The sequence below is a fragment of the Ascaphus truei genome, chromosome 16, assembly GCF_040206685.1.
Source record: "Ascaphus truei isolate aAscTru1 chromosome 16, aAscTru1.hap1, whole genome shotgun sequence".
Lineage (NCBI taxonomy): Eukaryota > Metazoa > Chordata > Amphibia > Anura > Ascaphidae > Ascaphus > Ascaphus truei.
In genome coordinates, this window is record NC_134498.1 from 20,893,107 (window position 1) to 20,909,088 (window position 15,982).

At 55.1% G+C, this 15,982-nt stretch overlaps 1 protein-coding gene across 4 annotated transcripts in view; it reads left to right on the forward strand.

Moving 5' to 3' along the window:
- Positions 1-15,982, forward strand: part of OCRL (OCRL inositol polyphosphate-5-phosphatase) — a 96,737-nt gene that overhangs the window by 48,443 nt on the left and 32,312 nt on the right. For all 4 annotated transcript variants that reach the window (XM_075572820.1, XM_075572821.1, XM_075572822.1 and 1 more), the window contains 2 exons: positions 9,672-9,792; positions 10,295-10,450. In XM_075572820.1, coding sequence (XP_075428935.1) covers positions 9,672-9,792; positions 10,295-10,450 — 277 coding nt within the window. The remainder of the gene's footprint in view (positions 1-9,671; positions 9,793-10,294; positions 10,451-15,982) is intronic.

Genomic DNA, 15,982 nt, shown 5'->3' on the forward strand with positions numbered 1-15,982 from the left:
GGGTTTGTGCTGAGCGCTGCTTGGGCGGGAGGCTGCGGGGTTTGTGCCGGTTGATGCTGAGTGATGCTTGGGCGGGAGGCTGCGGGGTTTGTGCTGAGCGATGCTTGGGCGGGAGGCTGCGGGGTTTGTGCTGAGTGATGCTTGGGCGGGAGGCTGCGGGGTTTGTGCTGAGCGATGCTTGGGCGGGAGGCTGCGGGGTTTGTGCTGAGCGATGCTTGGGCGGGAGGCTGCGGGGTTTGTGCCGGTTGATGCGGAGTGATGCTTGGGCGGGAGGCTGCGGGGTTGGTGCTGAGCGATGCTTGGGCGGGAGGCTGCAGGGTTTGTGCTGAGCGATGCTTGGGCAGGAGGCTGCGGGGTTTGTGCCGGTTGATGCTGAGTGATGCTTGGGCGGGAGGCTGCGGGGTTTGTGCTGAGCGATGCTTGGGCGGGAGGCTGCGGGGTTGGTGCTGAGCGATGCTTGGGCGGGAGGCTGCGGGGTTTGTGCTGAGCGATGCTTGGGCGGGAGGCTGCGGGGTTTGTGCTGAGCGATGCTTGGGCGGGAGGCTGCGGGGTTGGTGCTGAGCGATGCTTGGGCGGGAGGCTGCGGGGTTTGTGCTGAGCGATGTTTGGGCGGGAGGCTGCGGGGTTTGTGCTGAGCGATGCTTGGGCGGGAGGCTGCGGGGTTTGTGCTGAGCGATGCTTGGGCGGGAGGCTGCGGGGTTTGTGCTGAGCGATGCTTGGGCGGGAGGCTGCGGGGTTTGTGCTGAGCGATGCTTGGGCGGGAGGCTGCGGGGTTTGTGCCGGTTGGTGCTAAGCGATGCTTGGGCGGGAGGCTGCAGGATTTGTGCCGGTTGGTGCTGAGCGATGCTTGGGCGGGAGGCTGCGGGGTTTGTGCTGAGCGATGCTTGGGCGGGAGGCTGCAGGGTTTGTGCTGAGCGATGCTTGGGCGGGAGGCTGCGGGGTTTGTGCTGAGCGATGCTTGGGCGGGAGGCTGCGGGGTTTGTGCTGAGCGATGCTTGGGCGGGAGGCTGCGGGGTTTGTGCTGAGCGATGCTTGGGCGGGAGGCTGCAGGGTTTGTGCTGAGCGATGCTTGGGCGGGAGGCTGCGGGGTTTGTGCTGAGCGATACTTGGGCGGGAGGCTGCGGGGTTTGTGCTGAGCGATGCTTGGGCGGGAGGCTGCGGGGTTTGTGCTGAGCGATGCTTGGGCGGGAGGCTGCGGGGTTTGTACCGGGGGGGGGGGGGTTGTGTTGGCTGAGCGATGCTTGGGCGGGAGGCTGCGGGGTTTGTGCTGAGCGATACTTGGGCGGGAGGCTGTGGGGTTTGTGCTGAGCGATGCTTGGGCGGGAGGCTGCGGGGTTTGTGCTGAGCGATGCTTGGGCGGGAGGCTGCGGGGTTTGTGCTGAGCGATGCTTGGGCGGGAGGCTGCGGGGTTTGTGCTGAGCGATACTTGGGCGGGAGGCTGCGGGGTTTGTGCTGAGCGATGCTTGGGCGCTAGGCTGCGGGGTTTGTGCTGAGCGATGCTTGGGCGGGAGGCTGCGGGGTTTGTGCTGAGCGATGCTTGGGCGGGAGGCTGCGGGGTTTGTGCCGGGGGGGTTTTCTGGCTTAGCGATGCTTGGGCAGGAGGCTGCGTGGTTTGTGCCGGGGGGGGTCTGAGCGATGCTTGGGCGGGAGGCTGCGGGGTTTGTGCCGGTTGGTGCTGAGTGATGCTTGGGCGGGAGGCTGCGGGGTTTGTGCCGGTTGGTGCTGAGCGATGCTTGGGCGGGAGGCTGCAGGGTTTGTGCCGGGGGGGGGGGGGGTTGTGTTGGCTGAGCGATGCTTGGGCGGGAGGCTGCGGGGTTTGTGCTGAGCGATACTTGGGCGGGAGGCTGCGGGGTTTGTGCTGAGCGATGCTTGGGCGGGAGGCTGCGGGGTTTGTGCTGAGCGATGCTTGGGCGGGAGGCTGCGGAGTTTGTGCTGAGCGATGCTTGGGCGGGAGGCTGCGGGGTTTGTGCTGAGCGATGCTTGGGCGGGAGGCTGCGGGGTTTGTGCTGAGTGATGCTTGGGCGGGAGGCTGCGGGGTTTGTGCTGAGCGATGCTTGGGCGGGAGGCTGCGGGGTTTGTGCTGAGCGATGCTTGGGCGGGAGGCTGCAGGGTTTGTGCTGAGCGATGCTTGGGCGGGTGGCTGCGGGGTTTGTGCTGAGCGATGCTTGGGCGGGAGGCTGCGGGGTTTGTGCTGAGCGATGCTTGGGCGGGAGGCTGCGGGGTTTGTGCTGAGCGATGCTTGGGCGGGAGGCTGCGGGGTTTGTGCTGAGCGATGCTTGGGCGGGAGGCTGCGGGGTTTGTGCTGAGCGATGCTTGGGCGGGAGGCTGCGGGGTTTGTGCTGAGCGATGCTTGGGCGGGAGGCTGCGGGGTTTGTGCCGGGGGGGTTTTCTGGCTTAGCGATGCTTGGGCAGGAGGCTGCGTGGTTTGTGCCGGGGGGGGGTCTGAGCGATGCTTGGGCGGGAGGCTGCGGGGTTTGTGCCGGTTGGTGCTGAGCGATGCTTGGGCGGGAGGCTGCGGGGTTTGTGCCGGTTGGTGATGAGTGATGCTTGGGCGGGAGGCTGCAGGGTTTGTGCCGGTTGGTGCTGAGTGATGCTTGGGCTGGAGGCTGCAGGGTTTGTGCCGGTTGGTGCTGAGTGATGCTTGGGCGGGAGGCTGCGGGGTTTGTGCTGAGCGATGCTTGGGCGGGAGGCTGCGGGGTTTGTGCTGAGCGATGCTTGGGCGGGTGGCTGCGGGGTTTGTGCTGAGCGATGCTTGGGCGGGAGGCTGCGGGGTTTGTGCCGGTTGGTGCTGAGCGATGCTTGGGCGGGAGGCTGCGGGGTTTGTGCCGGTTGGTGCCGAGTGATGCTTGGGCGGGAGGCTGCGGGGTTTGTGCCGGTTGGTGCTGAGTGATGCTTGGGCGGGAGGCTGCGGGGTTTGTGCCGGGGGGGTGCTGAGTGATGCTTGGGCGGGAGGCTGCGGGGTTTGTGCCGGTTGGTGCTGTGTGATGCTTGGGCGGGAGGCTGCGGGGTTTGTGCCGGTTGGTGCTGTGTGATGCTTGGGCGGGAGGCTGCGGGGTTTGTGCTGAGCGATGCTTGGGCGGGAGGCTGCGGGGTTTGTGCTGAGCGATGCTTGGGCGGGAGGCTGCGGGGTTTGTGCTGAGCGATGCTTGGGCGGGAGGCTGCGGGGTTTGTGCTGAGCAATGCTTGGGCGGGAGGCTGCGGGGTTTGTGCTGAGCGATGCTTGGGCGGGAGGCTGCGGGGTTTGTGCTGAGTGATGCTTGGGCGGGAGGCTGCGGGGTTTGTGCTGAGCGATGCTTGGGCGGGAGGCTGCGGGGTTTGTGCCGGTTGGTGCTGAGTGATGCTTGGGCGGGAGGCTGCGGGGTTTGTGCTGAGCGATGCTTGGGCGGGAGGCTGCGGGGTTTGTGCTGAGCGATGCTTGGGCGGGAGGCTGGAAGGTTTGTGCCGGTTGGTGCTGAGCGATGCTTGGGCGGGAGGCTGCGGGGTTTGTGCCGGTTGGTGCTGAGTGATGCTTGGGCGGGAGGCTGCGGGGTTTGTGCCGGTTGGTGCTGAGTGATGCTTGGGCGGGAGGCTGCGGGGTTTGTGCCGGTTGGTGCTGAGTGATGCTTGGGCGGGAGGCTGCGGGGTTGTGCCGGTTGGTGCTGAGTGATGCTTGGGCGGGAGGCTGCGTGGTTTGTGCCGGTTGGTGCTGAGTGATGCTTGGGCGGGAGGCTGCGGGGTTTGTGCCGGTTGGTGCTGAGTGATGCTTGGGCGGGAGGCTGCGGGGTTTGTGCCGGTTTGTGCCGGTTGGTGCTGAGTGATGCTTGGGCGGGAGGCTGCAGGGTTTGTGCCGGTTGGTGCTGTGTGATGCTTGGGCGGGAGGCTGCGGGGTTTGTGCCGGTTGGTGCTGAGTGATGCTTGGGCGGGAGGCTGCGGCGTTTGTGCTGAGCGATGCTTGGGAGGGAGGCTGCGGGGTTTGTGCTGAGCGATGCTTGGGCGGGAGGCTGCGGGGTTTGTGCCGGTTGGTGCTGAGCGATGCTTGGGCAGGAGGCTGCGGGGTTTGTGCTGAGCGATGCTTGGGCGGGAGGCTGCGGGGTTTGTGCCGGTTGGTGCTGAGTGATGCTTGGGCGGGAGGCTGTGGGGTTTGTGCCGGTTGGTGCTGGGCGATGCTTGGGCGGGAGGCTGCAGGGTTTGTGCCGGTTGGTGCTGGGCGATGCTTGGGCGGGAGGCTGCGGGGTTTGTGCTTGTTGGTGCTGAGTGATGCTTGGGCGGGAGGCTGCAGGGTTTGTGCCGGTTGGTGTTGAGCGATGCTTGGGCGGGTGGCTGCGGGGTTTGTGCCGGTTGGTGCTGAGCGATGCTTGGGCGGGAGGCTGCGGGGTTTGTGCCGGTTGGTGCTGAGTGATGCTTGGGCGGGAGGCTGCGGGGTTTGTGCCGGTTGGTGCTGAGCGATGCTTAGGCGGGAGGCTGCGGGGTTTGTGCCTGTTGGTGCTGGGCGATGCTTGGGCAGGAGGCTGTGGGGTTTGTGCCGGGGGGGGGGGGGGGTGTGCTGGCTGAGCGATGCTTGGGCGGTTGGCTGCGTGGTTTGTGCCGGTGGGGGGGGGGGGGGTGCTGGCTGAGCGATGCTTGGGCGGGAGGCTGCGGGGTTTGTGCCGGTTGGTGCTGGGCGATGCTTGGGCAGGAGGCTGTGGGGTTTGTGCCGGGTGGGGTTGCTGGGCGATGCTTTTGGGGGTGTGGCTGCGCGATGGTTGGGCTGGAGGGTGGGGCGGGGGGTGCTGAGCGATGCTTGGGTGGGAGGCTGCCTTGTTTGTGCCGGGGGCGGGGGGTTGCTGGGCGATGCTTGGGTGGGAGGCTGCGTGGTTTGTGCCGGTGGGGGGGGGGTGTGCTGGCTGAGCGATGCTTGGGCGGGAGGCTGCGGGGTTTGTGCCGGTGGGGGGGGGGGGGTGTGCTGGCTGAGCGATGCTTGGGCGGGAGGCTGCGGGGTTTCTGCCCGGGTGGTGGGGGGTCTGAGCGATGCTTGGGCGGTAGGCTGGGGGGGGGGGGCGATGAGCGAAGCTTGGGCGGGAGGCTGCAAGGTTTTTGCCGGGGGGTGTGGTGCCGGCGTAGCGATGCTTGCTTGGGCGGGAGGCTGCGGGGTTTGTGCCTTTGTGTTGGCTGAGCGATGCTTGGGCGGGAGGCTGCGGGGTTTGTGCCGGGGGGGGGGGTTGTGTTGGCTGAGCGATGCTTGGGCGGGAGGCTGCGGGGTTTGTGCTGAGCGATGCTTGGGCGGGAGGCTGCGGGGTTTGTGCTGAGCGATGCTTGGGCGGGAGGCTGCGGGGTTTGTGCTGAGCGATGCTTGGGCGGGAGGCTGCGGGGTTTGTGCTGAGCGATGCTTGGGCGGGAGGCTGCGGGGTTTGTGCCGGGGGGGGGGGTGGGTTGTGTTGGCTGAGCGATGCTTGGGCGGGAGGCTGCAGGGTTTGTGCTGAGCGATGCTTGGGCAGGAGGCTGCGGGGTTTGTGCCGGGGGGGGGGGGGGGGGTTGTGTTGGCTGAGCGATGCTTGGGCGGGAGGCTGCGGGGTTTGTGCTGAGCGCTGCTTGGGCGGGAGGCTGCGGGGTTTGTGCTGAGCGATGCTTGGGCGGGAGGCTGCGGGGTTTGTGCTGAGCGATGCTTGGGCGGGAGGCTGCGGGGTTTGTGCTGAGCGATGCTTGGGCGGGAGGCTGCGGGGTTTGTGCTGAGCGATGCTTGGGCGGGAGGCTGCGGGGTTTGTGCTGAGCGATGCTTGGGCGGGAGGCTGCGGGGTTTGTGCTGAGCGATGCTTGGGCGGGAGGCTGCGGGGTTTGTGCCGGGGGGGGGGGTGGGTTGTGTTGGCTGAGCGATGCTTGGGCGGGAGGCTGCAGGGTTTGTGCTGAGCGATGCTTGGGCGGGAGGCTGCGGGGTTTGTGCCGGGGGGGGGGGGTTGTGTTGGCTGAGCGATGCTTGGGCGGGAGGCTGCGGGGTTTGTGCTGAGCGATGCTTGGGCGGGAGGCTGCGGGGTTTGTGCTGAGCGATGCTTGGGCGGGAGGCTGCGGGGTTTGTGCTGAGCGATGCTTGGGCGGGAGGCTGCGGGGTTTGTGCTGAGCGCTGCTTGGGCGGGAGGCTGCGGGGTTTGTGCTGAGCGATGCTTGGGCGGGAGGCTGCGGGGTTTGTGCCGGTTGATGCTGAGTGATGCTTGGGCGGGAGGCTGCGGGGTTTGTGCTGAGCGATGCTTGGGCGGGAGGCTGCGGGGTTTGTGCTGAGCGATGCTTGGGCGGGAGGCTGCGGGGTTTGTGCTGAGCGATGCTTGGGCGGGAGGCTGCGGAGTTTGTGCTGAGTGATGCTTGGGCGGGAGGCTGCGGGGTTTGTGCTGAGCGATGCTTGGGCGGGAGGCTGCGGGGTTTGTGCTGAGCGATGCTTGGGCGGGAGGCTGCGGGGTTTGTGCTGAGCGATGCTTGGGCGGGAGGCTGCGGGGTTTGTGCTGAGCGATGCTTGGGCGGGAGGCTGCGGGGTTTGTGCCGGTTGATGCTGAGTGATGCTTGGGTGGGAGGCTACGGGGTTTGTGCTGAGCGATGCTTGGGCGGGAGGCTGCGGGGTTTGTGCTGAGCGATGCTTGGGCGGGAGGCTGCGGAGTTTGTGCTGAGTGATGCTTGGGCGGGAGGCTGAGGGGTTTGTGCTGAGTGATGCTTGGGCGGGAGGCTGCGGGGTTGGTGCTGAGCGATGCTTGGGCGGGAGGCTGCGGGGTTTGTGCTGAGCGATGCTTGGGCGGGAGGCTGCGGGGTTTGTGCCGGTTGATGCTGAGTGATGCTTGGGCGGGAGGCTGCGGGGTTTGTGCTGAGCGATGCTTGGGCAGGAGGCTGCGGGGTTTGTGCTGAGCGATGCTTGGGCGGGAGGCTGCGGGGTTTGTGCCGGGGGGGGGGGGGTTGTGTTGGCTGAGCGATGCTTGGGCGGGAGGCTGCGGGGTTTGTGCTGAGCGATGCTTGGGCGGGAGGCTGCGGGGTTTGTGCTGAGCGTTGCTTGGGCGGGAGGCTGCGGGGTTTGTGCTGAGCGATGCTTGGGCGGGAGGCTGCGGGGTTTGTGCTGAGCGATGCTTGGGCGGGAGGCTGCGGGGTTTGTGCTGAGCGATGCTTGGGCGGGAGGCTGCGGGGTTTGTGCTGAGGGATGCTTGGGCGGGAGGCTGCGGGGTTTGTGCTGAGCGATGCTTGGGCGGGAGGCTGCGGGGTTTGTGCTGAGCGATGCTTGGGCGGGAGGCTGCGGGGTTTGTGCTGAGTGATGCTTGGGCGGGAGGCTGCGGGGTTGGTGCTGAGCGATGCTTGGGCGGGAGGCTGCGGGGTTTGTGCTGAGTGATGCTTGGGCGGGAGGCTGCGGGGTTTGTGCTGAGCGATGCTTGGGCGGGAGGCTGCGGGGTTTGTGCTGAGCGATGCTTGGGCGGGAGGCTGCGGGGTTTGTGCTGAGCGATGCTTGGGCGGGAGGCTGCGGGGTTGGTGCTGAGTGATGCTTTGGCGGGAGGTTGCGGGGTTGTTGCCGGGTACAAGGGGTGGGGGTGTGCTGAGCGATGCGGGGGGGGGGGGCGGTTGAGCGATGCTTGGGCGGGAGTCTGCGGGGTTTGTGCCGAGGGGGTGGGGTTGCTGGCTGAGCGATGCTTGGGCGGGAGGCTGCAGGGTTTATGACGGGGGGCTGGCTGAGCGATGCTTGGGCGGAAGGTTACGTGGTTTGTGCCGGGGGAGGGGGGGTGCTGGCTGAGTGATGCTTCGGCGGGAGGTTGCGGGGTTTTTGCCTGGGGGTGCTGAGCGATGCTTCGGCGGGAGTCTGCGGGGTTTGTCCCGGGACGATGCTTTGGCTGAGGCAGGTCAGGACGGTATGGGTGCACGGGACAAACCAGGGGGGGGGGGGGTTTATTATTACTTAATAATATTAATAATAATAATATCTAAATTTCTGCAGGACCAAGCCGCCTGCTAGAATTGCACATTTTAGTGTAAATGTTTAAGTCAAAAGTGACGTTTTAGCTATTGGGTCTTGGGTTTATGAAAAGGCAGCTTAATCTTTAACAGAAGCACCGCATCTAAATTGTTATACAAAGTATATTAATTTACAGGTACAGAATAGCGGCTTATCCTCTGCATACCTGTAACATGCAGGGATGCACAGCCGCTAGCACCAATACCTCCTCATAGCTACATAAAGAGAGTCCCCAGTGTCTGCGCATGCGCGGCGAACAGAAGGTACGGCCCTCTACAGGGCCGGCCACTGTAGCTGCCTGCGCGCCCCGGCACGTTGCGCGCCCCGGCACGTTGCGCGCCCCGGCACGTTGCGCGCCCCGGCACGTTGCGCGCCCCGGCACGTTGCGCGCCCCGGCACATTTTTTGCAAAGACAAGAATTTTGCTAGTGGCGACGGAGCGCTGGCTACGTCACGGTGGCGGTTCAGTCAATGAGGGTGAACCAGCCGAGTGACATCATGGCCGCACCCCCTCCCCCCCACCACCACCCCACATCGTGGCTTACACCCATACACGCCCCGCCAGGCGCACGTGCAGCAGCTGACACTGGGGTCGTAGCCTTAGGCTGCGGTCCCAGTGCACGCGCGCCCGGCAGGGGGACGGGAGGGGGCGTGGCAGGGGGGTTTGCGGGGGTGTGGCCATGACCTCACGAGGCTGGTTCGGGCATTGGCTGAACCGTCAGCGGGGGCGTGGCCACGGCTCCGTCGCAAGTTCCACACACACTTTTTTTGTGTGTGTGGAATCTTGCAATACAGCGCGGCTGCTGAATGTGCGCCGACGCATGTACTCGGCCCTGAGTGACTGGGGGGCCGGTGCTTGTGCACACAGCCACGGGGACCGCAGCCTAAGGCTGCGTCCATAGAGATGGGAGCAGTGCTGAACCGCGCTGACGCTGAGGCTCGCCTGCTGAAGCCTGTGCGATTTCATGCACATGCAGGCGAGCAAGCGGGCGTGATCGTGAGGCGGGGCAGTGACGTCGCTGGGCCAATCGCCCGCGACGCACCGACGTCAACGTCACGGCGCCGTTACGTTGACGCTGCTTCGCGCTGATTGAATGTTTTCAGCCGACGGCACGCTGGAAAACAGCTTTGGCTGTCGCCTGAATAATCAACTCCTCAGCACGCCTGCGGACGCTCGCGTGAGCCCCCTCTAAAGACATCCTCATTGAAGATGCCGGGGCTCAGCGAGGAGCGTCCTCGCGGTTCAGCGCCGCTTGTCCTTCTATGGACGCAGCCTTAGAAGGTGCTAGCTGCTAATATACCAGCTCTCGCCTGTTGTGCCTTTCTGTAATTAGTGTAAACTAATTTCAAGAAGAATAACTGACATTAAGCAAAGCATTTAAGCAACTAAAAGCAATATCGCTCATGTGAAGAACCATGCTGGGTGTAATTTCAGGTTAAGCGGCTGTGACCCACACATTGGGAGCCTGAAACTTGCCGGCTCCTCACTTTTTCTCAGGAACGTATGGAAATGTTTGAAAGACCAACTCCAGTCCTCAAGGGCCACTAACGGGTCAGGTTTTAAGGATCTCCCAAGCCACTGATTCAGCCAACTATACTGAAGCAGGGATGTCCTTAAAACCTGACCTGTTGGTGGCCCTTGGGGACTGGAGTCCTGCCCAAGTACATTGTAACGGTCACATTAACTGCCAATATTGTAGCAAGTAACTTTTTTTTTTTTTTTTATCCCTGGTTTCTTGTCTCAGGAGATTTGGGGTTTGAGGATAATTTTAGCTCGATGAATCTGGAAAGGAAAAGAAACATGCAGAACCAGCAGCCGGGAACTCGCCGAGAACCTCCTCCCCCACCTCTCCCATTACACAAGCCGTAAGTAACGACCTGGAAATGCCTTTCACCGCGGCGCCGGCCGGCTTAATGTTTCCGCACGCGCAATGAAATGCAGCACTCCTCGCATGTCATGTAAAAGCAGTGATGTTGGATTTTGGCATATTTCCTGCTGGCCGAGGGCTACGGCTCAGCATTGAAATGGGTTAATGCCAAAGTGCGGTCACATAACCAATCGCTAGTCTTTGTTTTAATTCGCTACGTCTGATGCCTCCTGAATTTCCCTTTTGGTTTGGAGCACTTTGATTTAGCCCTGACTTACAATGAATTGCTAGCGATAACATCTGACCTACAGGATTGGGCTAAATCAGTAGCGCTTGGCTTTGAATGACCTCCGGCATGCTGTGTGCACTCTCCTCACTTAAGAGGTAGTTCCCACAGACCCTTTTAAGTTATAAACATAAGTACAGTCTGCTTTTTTTTTTGTTGGTGTACCTCTTTATTAACAGATTGGGGTTTTCTAACAGCCCTACCTGTTTTCCAGGCTCCCAAGAGAGGCACCTGGATGGGAACAGCCAAAAATGACCAACAGCATGCGGAAACTGTTTGTGCCGAGCACACAGTCTGGGCAGAGAGAAGGTTTAATCAAACACCTCCTGACAAAGAAAGAGAATGACTATGTAAATATTGAAAACTACAGGTGAGTGGACCAGTGACATGTTACTGAAACATCTTCCCATCAGTAATCCTTAACTGGCACGCCCTTCTCAACCGTAATCCAGTTGATCTTCAGTGTCTTGCAGACGCTTCCAATAGCAAAAGTCCTCATGAAAAGTACAGTCCCTTTTTAACACTAGAAGAAATCCAAGGTTTGGAAGCGGTGCACAGCTGCAAAAACGGGGCCAGCACCGATGCTGATGAGGTTAAAAATTATTTATTGAGCAACATAGTAACGGGGAAAGAGACACACTCTGACGCGTTTCAGGCAAACGCCCTTTTTCAAAGAGTAGATTCGCGTCTGATCAAACTCCCTGTCTTATAGAGAATCCCCCGCCTCCAAATGCCGACGACAGTGTAGATTTGGCGTGAAAAACCTATGGAGTACTCTTATTGGTGGAGCCCTCTTCCAATCCACTATCTAGAATGGAAGGTGCGTCCCGTGTGGACGGGGGATACTGTACAGACTATAGAGAGCAGATGTAATACAATTGCAAACAACATTGAAACAAAGACATAAGGTAAAAACAATAACATTGAGTAAAACACAAAATAATATGAACTAGCGAATTTGGTTCCCTATATGGGTCAAGGACATAGAGAAAAATAGATGCGTGTCTGAAGTTATATACAAAAACCAATTAACTTTAAATAATAATATATATATATATATGATGTATATGTATATAAAGCAAACATGAAATCTATAATATGAATTATCAGATATAAACAATATGCATATTAATTAAAATCTATGGAAACTTAATTATTTAGAAAGGTGCAATGTACTGATAAGGAGATATTAATAAAATTAAATTATTAATAAAAATAAAATTAACTAATATTAAGAAACAGGTACATATATATCAATAAATATAAATAATGATATACTCAATAATAGTGAGTAAATACATTCACAAAGATTATAATATGAGAACCAAGTTTATTTTAGGAAATGCTTCAATTCCCAGTCCTGATTCATGCCCCTGGGTGCTAACGTCCCAAGGGCATAAATCCAGAACATCTCTCTACAATTCAGGAGGGCTTCTCTATCTCCTCCCCCAACATTAATACTTATGTGTTCAAGAGCACTATATGTGAATGTGCTAAGTGATCCTTGAGGACAGTTGGTAAAATGACGCTGCAGGGAATCTGTCATCATGTTTTTAATGCTTCTAATGTGTTCACCTATTCTAATTCTGAGTGTTCGGATAGTCCTGCCTATGTAACCACTCCCACACAGGCACATCTAAGCAAATAGATCACAAAGTTGGTATTACAGGTTATGAATGATTCTATCACATATTTATAATTTGTATACACATTCTTAATTGATTTAATTGGTGTATCATATCTGCAGAGACTGCAATCCCCACATTTAAAGAAGCCCGTAGGCCGATTTGACACATTATCCTTGGCTGAGCAGTATAAAGTAGGTGAAACATGACTGCCAATGGTCTTTGCCTTTTTAAAAACCATTTTGGGGTTGGATCTAGTGTAATGTTCCAAGTCTCTGTCTAATTTCAAGACTGCCCAATGTTTATGTAGGATAACCCTAATCTGCTCAGCCTGTTTAGAGAAAGTGGTCACAAAGAGTGGCATCTGGCTGGTTGCATCGTTCTGTGTACATTTTTCTTTTTGTATTGTGTTGTTTATTTAATTTGGCTTTAGCTAGGAGTACATTATGAACAGGCATTATGTACAGATAGAAATGTACTCCTAGCTAAAGCCAAATTAAATAAACAACACAATACAAAAAGAAAAATGTACACAGAACGATGCAACCAGCCAGATGCCACTCTTTGTGACCACTTTCTCTAAACAGGCTGAGCAGATTAGGGTTATCCTACATAAACATTGGGCAGTCTTGAAATTAGACAAAGACTTGGAACATTACACTAGATCCAACCCCCAAATGGTTTTTAAAAAGGCAAAGACCATTGGCAGTCATGTTTCACCTACTTTATACTGCTCAGCCAAGGATAATGTGTCAAATCGGCCTACGGGCTTCTTTAAATGTGGGGATTGCAGTCTCTGCAGATATGATACACCAATTAAATCAATTAAGAATGTGTATACAAATTATAAATATGTGATAGAATCATTCATAACCTGTAATACCAACTTTGTGATCTATTTGCTTAGATGTGCCTGTGTGGGAGTGGTTACATAGGCAGGACTATCCGAACACTCAGAATTAGAATAGGTGAACACATTAGAAGCATTAAAAACATGATGACAGATTCCCTGCAGCGTCATTTTACCAACTGTCCTCAAGGATCACTTAGCACATTCACATATAGTGCTCTAGAACACATAAGTATTAATGTTGGGGGAGGAGATAGAGAAGCCCTCCTGAATTGTAGAGAGATGTTCTGGATTTATGCCCTTGGGACGTTAGCACCCAGGGGCATGAATCAGGACTGGGAATTGAAGCATTTCCTAAAATAAACTTGGTTCTCATATTATAATCTTTGTGAATGTATTTACTCACTATTATTGAGTATATCATTATTTATATTTATTGATATATATGTACCTGTTTCTTAATATTAGTTCATTTTATTATATTAATAATTTAATTTTATTAACATCTTATCAGTACATTGCACCTTTTTAAATAATTAAGTTTCCATAGATTTTAATTAATATGCATATTGTTTATATCTGATAATTCATATTATAGATTTCATGTTTGCTTTATATACATATACATAATTTTCATATATATATTATTTAAAGTTAATTTGTTTTTGTATATAACTTCAGTCACGCATCTATTTTTCTCTGTCCTTGACCCATATAGGGAACCAAATTTGCTAGTTCATATTACAGCTGAACCCCGTTATAGCGCGGTCCTCGGGGTCCACCCGAGACCACCGCGTTAGTAACGGGGTTGCAAAAAACAAAATGGCCACCGCAATTTTTTTTTTTTAAATGGCCGCCGCTAAGTGCTACCACGTCCGCCGGAGGGAAAGCTGAGAACTCTCCCAGCGTTCCCAGACCCAGTGGGGCAGCGGCAACCGCACAAATCTCTTACCTGGCATTTGCCAGCTCTGCTCCCGGTGTCTGTCAGTGTTCGGAATGCCCAGCATATCACTACTGTGTTAGGATCTCACTGCGCATGTGCATGGGATCGGGTTTCAAAGAAGAGACTGTGGCGTCCCTGCTTTGTTTACATGAGCCATGTGCAATGCTCTCCACATCCAGGCACATGCGCTGTTCATGACTATGACTAAACACTACACAGACTGTATGGGCGGACAGTGTGTGTGTTAGTGTGTGTCTCAGTGTGTTAGTGTCATTGTGTGTGTGTTAGTGTTAGTGTCATTGTGTGTGTGTGTGTGTGTAAGGGTGTTAGTGTAAGGGTGTGTGTAAGTGTGTTAGTGTCATTGTGGGTGTGTGTGTGTCGGTGTGTGTTTAAAACCTCAGCAGTAGAATAAAAAATACAGAAAATGCACAATTATACAGTATTAACACTTTTATTGATGCATTCTACAATAAAGTACTGTATTTAAAACACCAATTATCATGTTGTTCATTTCTCATATACTGTAAATAAAGTACTGAACGTTAAATAACTTTTTGCTCAACACACAAACACATACAGTATCCACTGTAGATACAGCACATCCTGAACTCGCAACTGCTTTTATACAGTACATGTAACATTCCAGTTACTGTACATTGCTGTTTGAACATTAACAATGGGGCTGTAATTCCTAATTAAAGTGAAAACCGTGTAATGCACTGTGTGTTCATGTAACACCTGTACAACAAAAAACATACAGTACTGTACATAATAAAAACAGCTTGAGATTACACTTTTAAAAAAACTATCGAGGGTTGTCTGTTTCAGTGCATCTCTTCTTTTTGACGATTTCAATGATTCTTTTTAATTGCAAGATTGTAATTGAATCGATGTTTTCTGTCTCTAGAAATTTAAGTCCTGTTTGTAATCCCACCAGCGCCTCTGTGATCTTTGGTGGCGGCTCTGGTTCCTCGTCCTCATCGTCTTCAGTAGTATCCAAATCAGTATTTTCACTGCTAAGGCTTTGAATGATTTCCGAGTCCGTCATATGTTCATGAGTAGGACAGCTGCTGTCCCCATCGACCCAAGAGTCAATTGTAGCCCCACTTTCCGTATCAAGGAACGGTTCCAGTACTCGTTCTGCATTGGCCATTTCCTGTTCTGTGAGGCCTTCATTCACATAGTTTGCAAATAACAGATTGGCGGCGGTGACTTCTTCCTCCGTAAACCCCTCAAAGTCAGCATCGTCTTCACTGTCACTGGCGACTTCAACGTTAGCCGGCACCGGATGTGCACCTCTTATGTTTCGCCAACATTTCGAAATGCACATTTGTGTGACCGCTTCGCCACCAATATAAAAAACTTCTTTTAGATTCATTTTCTTTAAAAATTACATAACTGAATCATCACTTGTGATTATTCGATGTATCAGCGTTTTCCGAAAGTTCATCTTAAAGGTTGCAATAATGCCTTGATCCAGTGGCTGTATTTTGGGTGTCGTGTTCTTGGGCAAGTAGCTGACCCTTATTTTTCCATCTCGGCTTATTATGCTATCGGCCGGGGGATGTGCAGGGCAGTTATCAAGTAACAACAAAGCTTTTGTATCCAACCTTTGTTGCCGTAAGTTTTTACGGACCTCTGGTACAAACTGTTGATGAAACCACCTTTCGAAAATACTGGCAGTCATCCAGGCATTTTTGCTAAAGTCATACGCAAAAGGCATAGTACCCATATTCACATGGTGGAAGCACCGCGGCGATTTAAACATGCCAATACAAAGTGGCTTCAGTTTGTGATTTCCAGTTTGGTTCACACAGAAAGTACTGTCACTCTGTCTTTCATTTGTTTAAATCCTTGTTTACGCTGTTCGTCATTCTTACAGGCCAGAGTGGTATTCGGTAGCATTTTGAAACACAGTCCGGTCTCATCGCAGTTATAAACCTGTTCTGCGGTATAGCCACGATCTTCAATTATCTTCTGAAGCTGGTCAGGGTACGAGCATGCAGCTTCATCGTCAGCTGACCGTATCTCTCCTGATATAGCGGTTTTCCTTATTCCATGTCGCCTTTTAAAGCGATCTAGCCATCCACTACTTGCCGCGAAGGAGGTTGAAGCATTGCCGTGACGTTGGCTGTGAAACTTTTTGACTTGCGTTTGCAGATGGGGCCTAGACAGAGGCATGCCTTCGGATCTTTCTTGGATAAACCACTGAAAAACAGCTTTGTCCAACTGGCTGTCTTTAGGTTCATGCAAACGATTACGCTTCAGTCCATCGGCTGTTTCTATGGATTTAACAGCATCACGAAGTTTCTCCTCCTCCTTTTTCCATCCGCGAACTGTAGACTCATTCAGTCCTAGGTCTCTAGCCACTTTGGTTTGCGTGACTGCAGATTTTATTCTGTCAAGCGCAGCAATTTTTTCTTGAACAGTAAACCTCTTACGTTTGGTTGAAGTTTCCGCCATTTCTACCTGCCAGGGATCTTC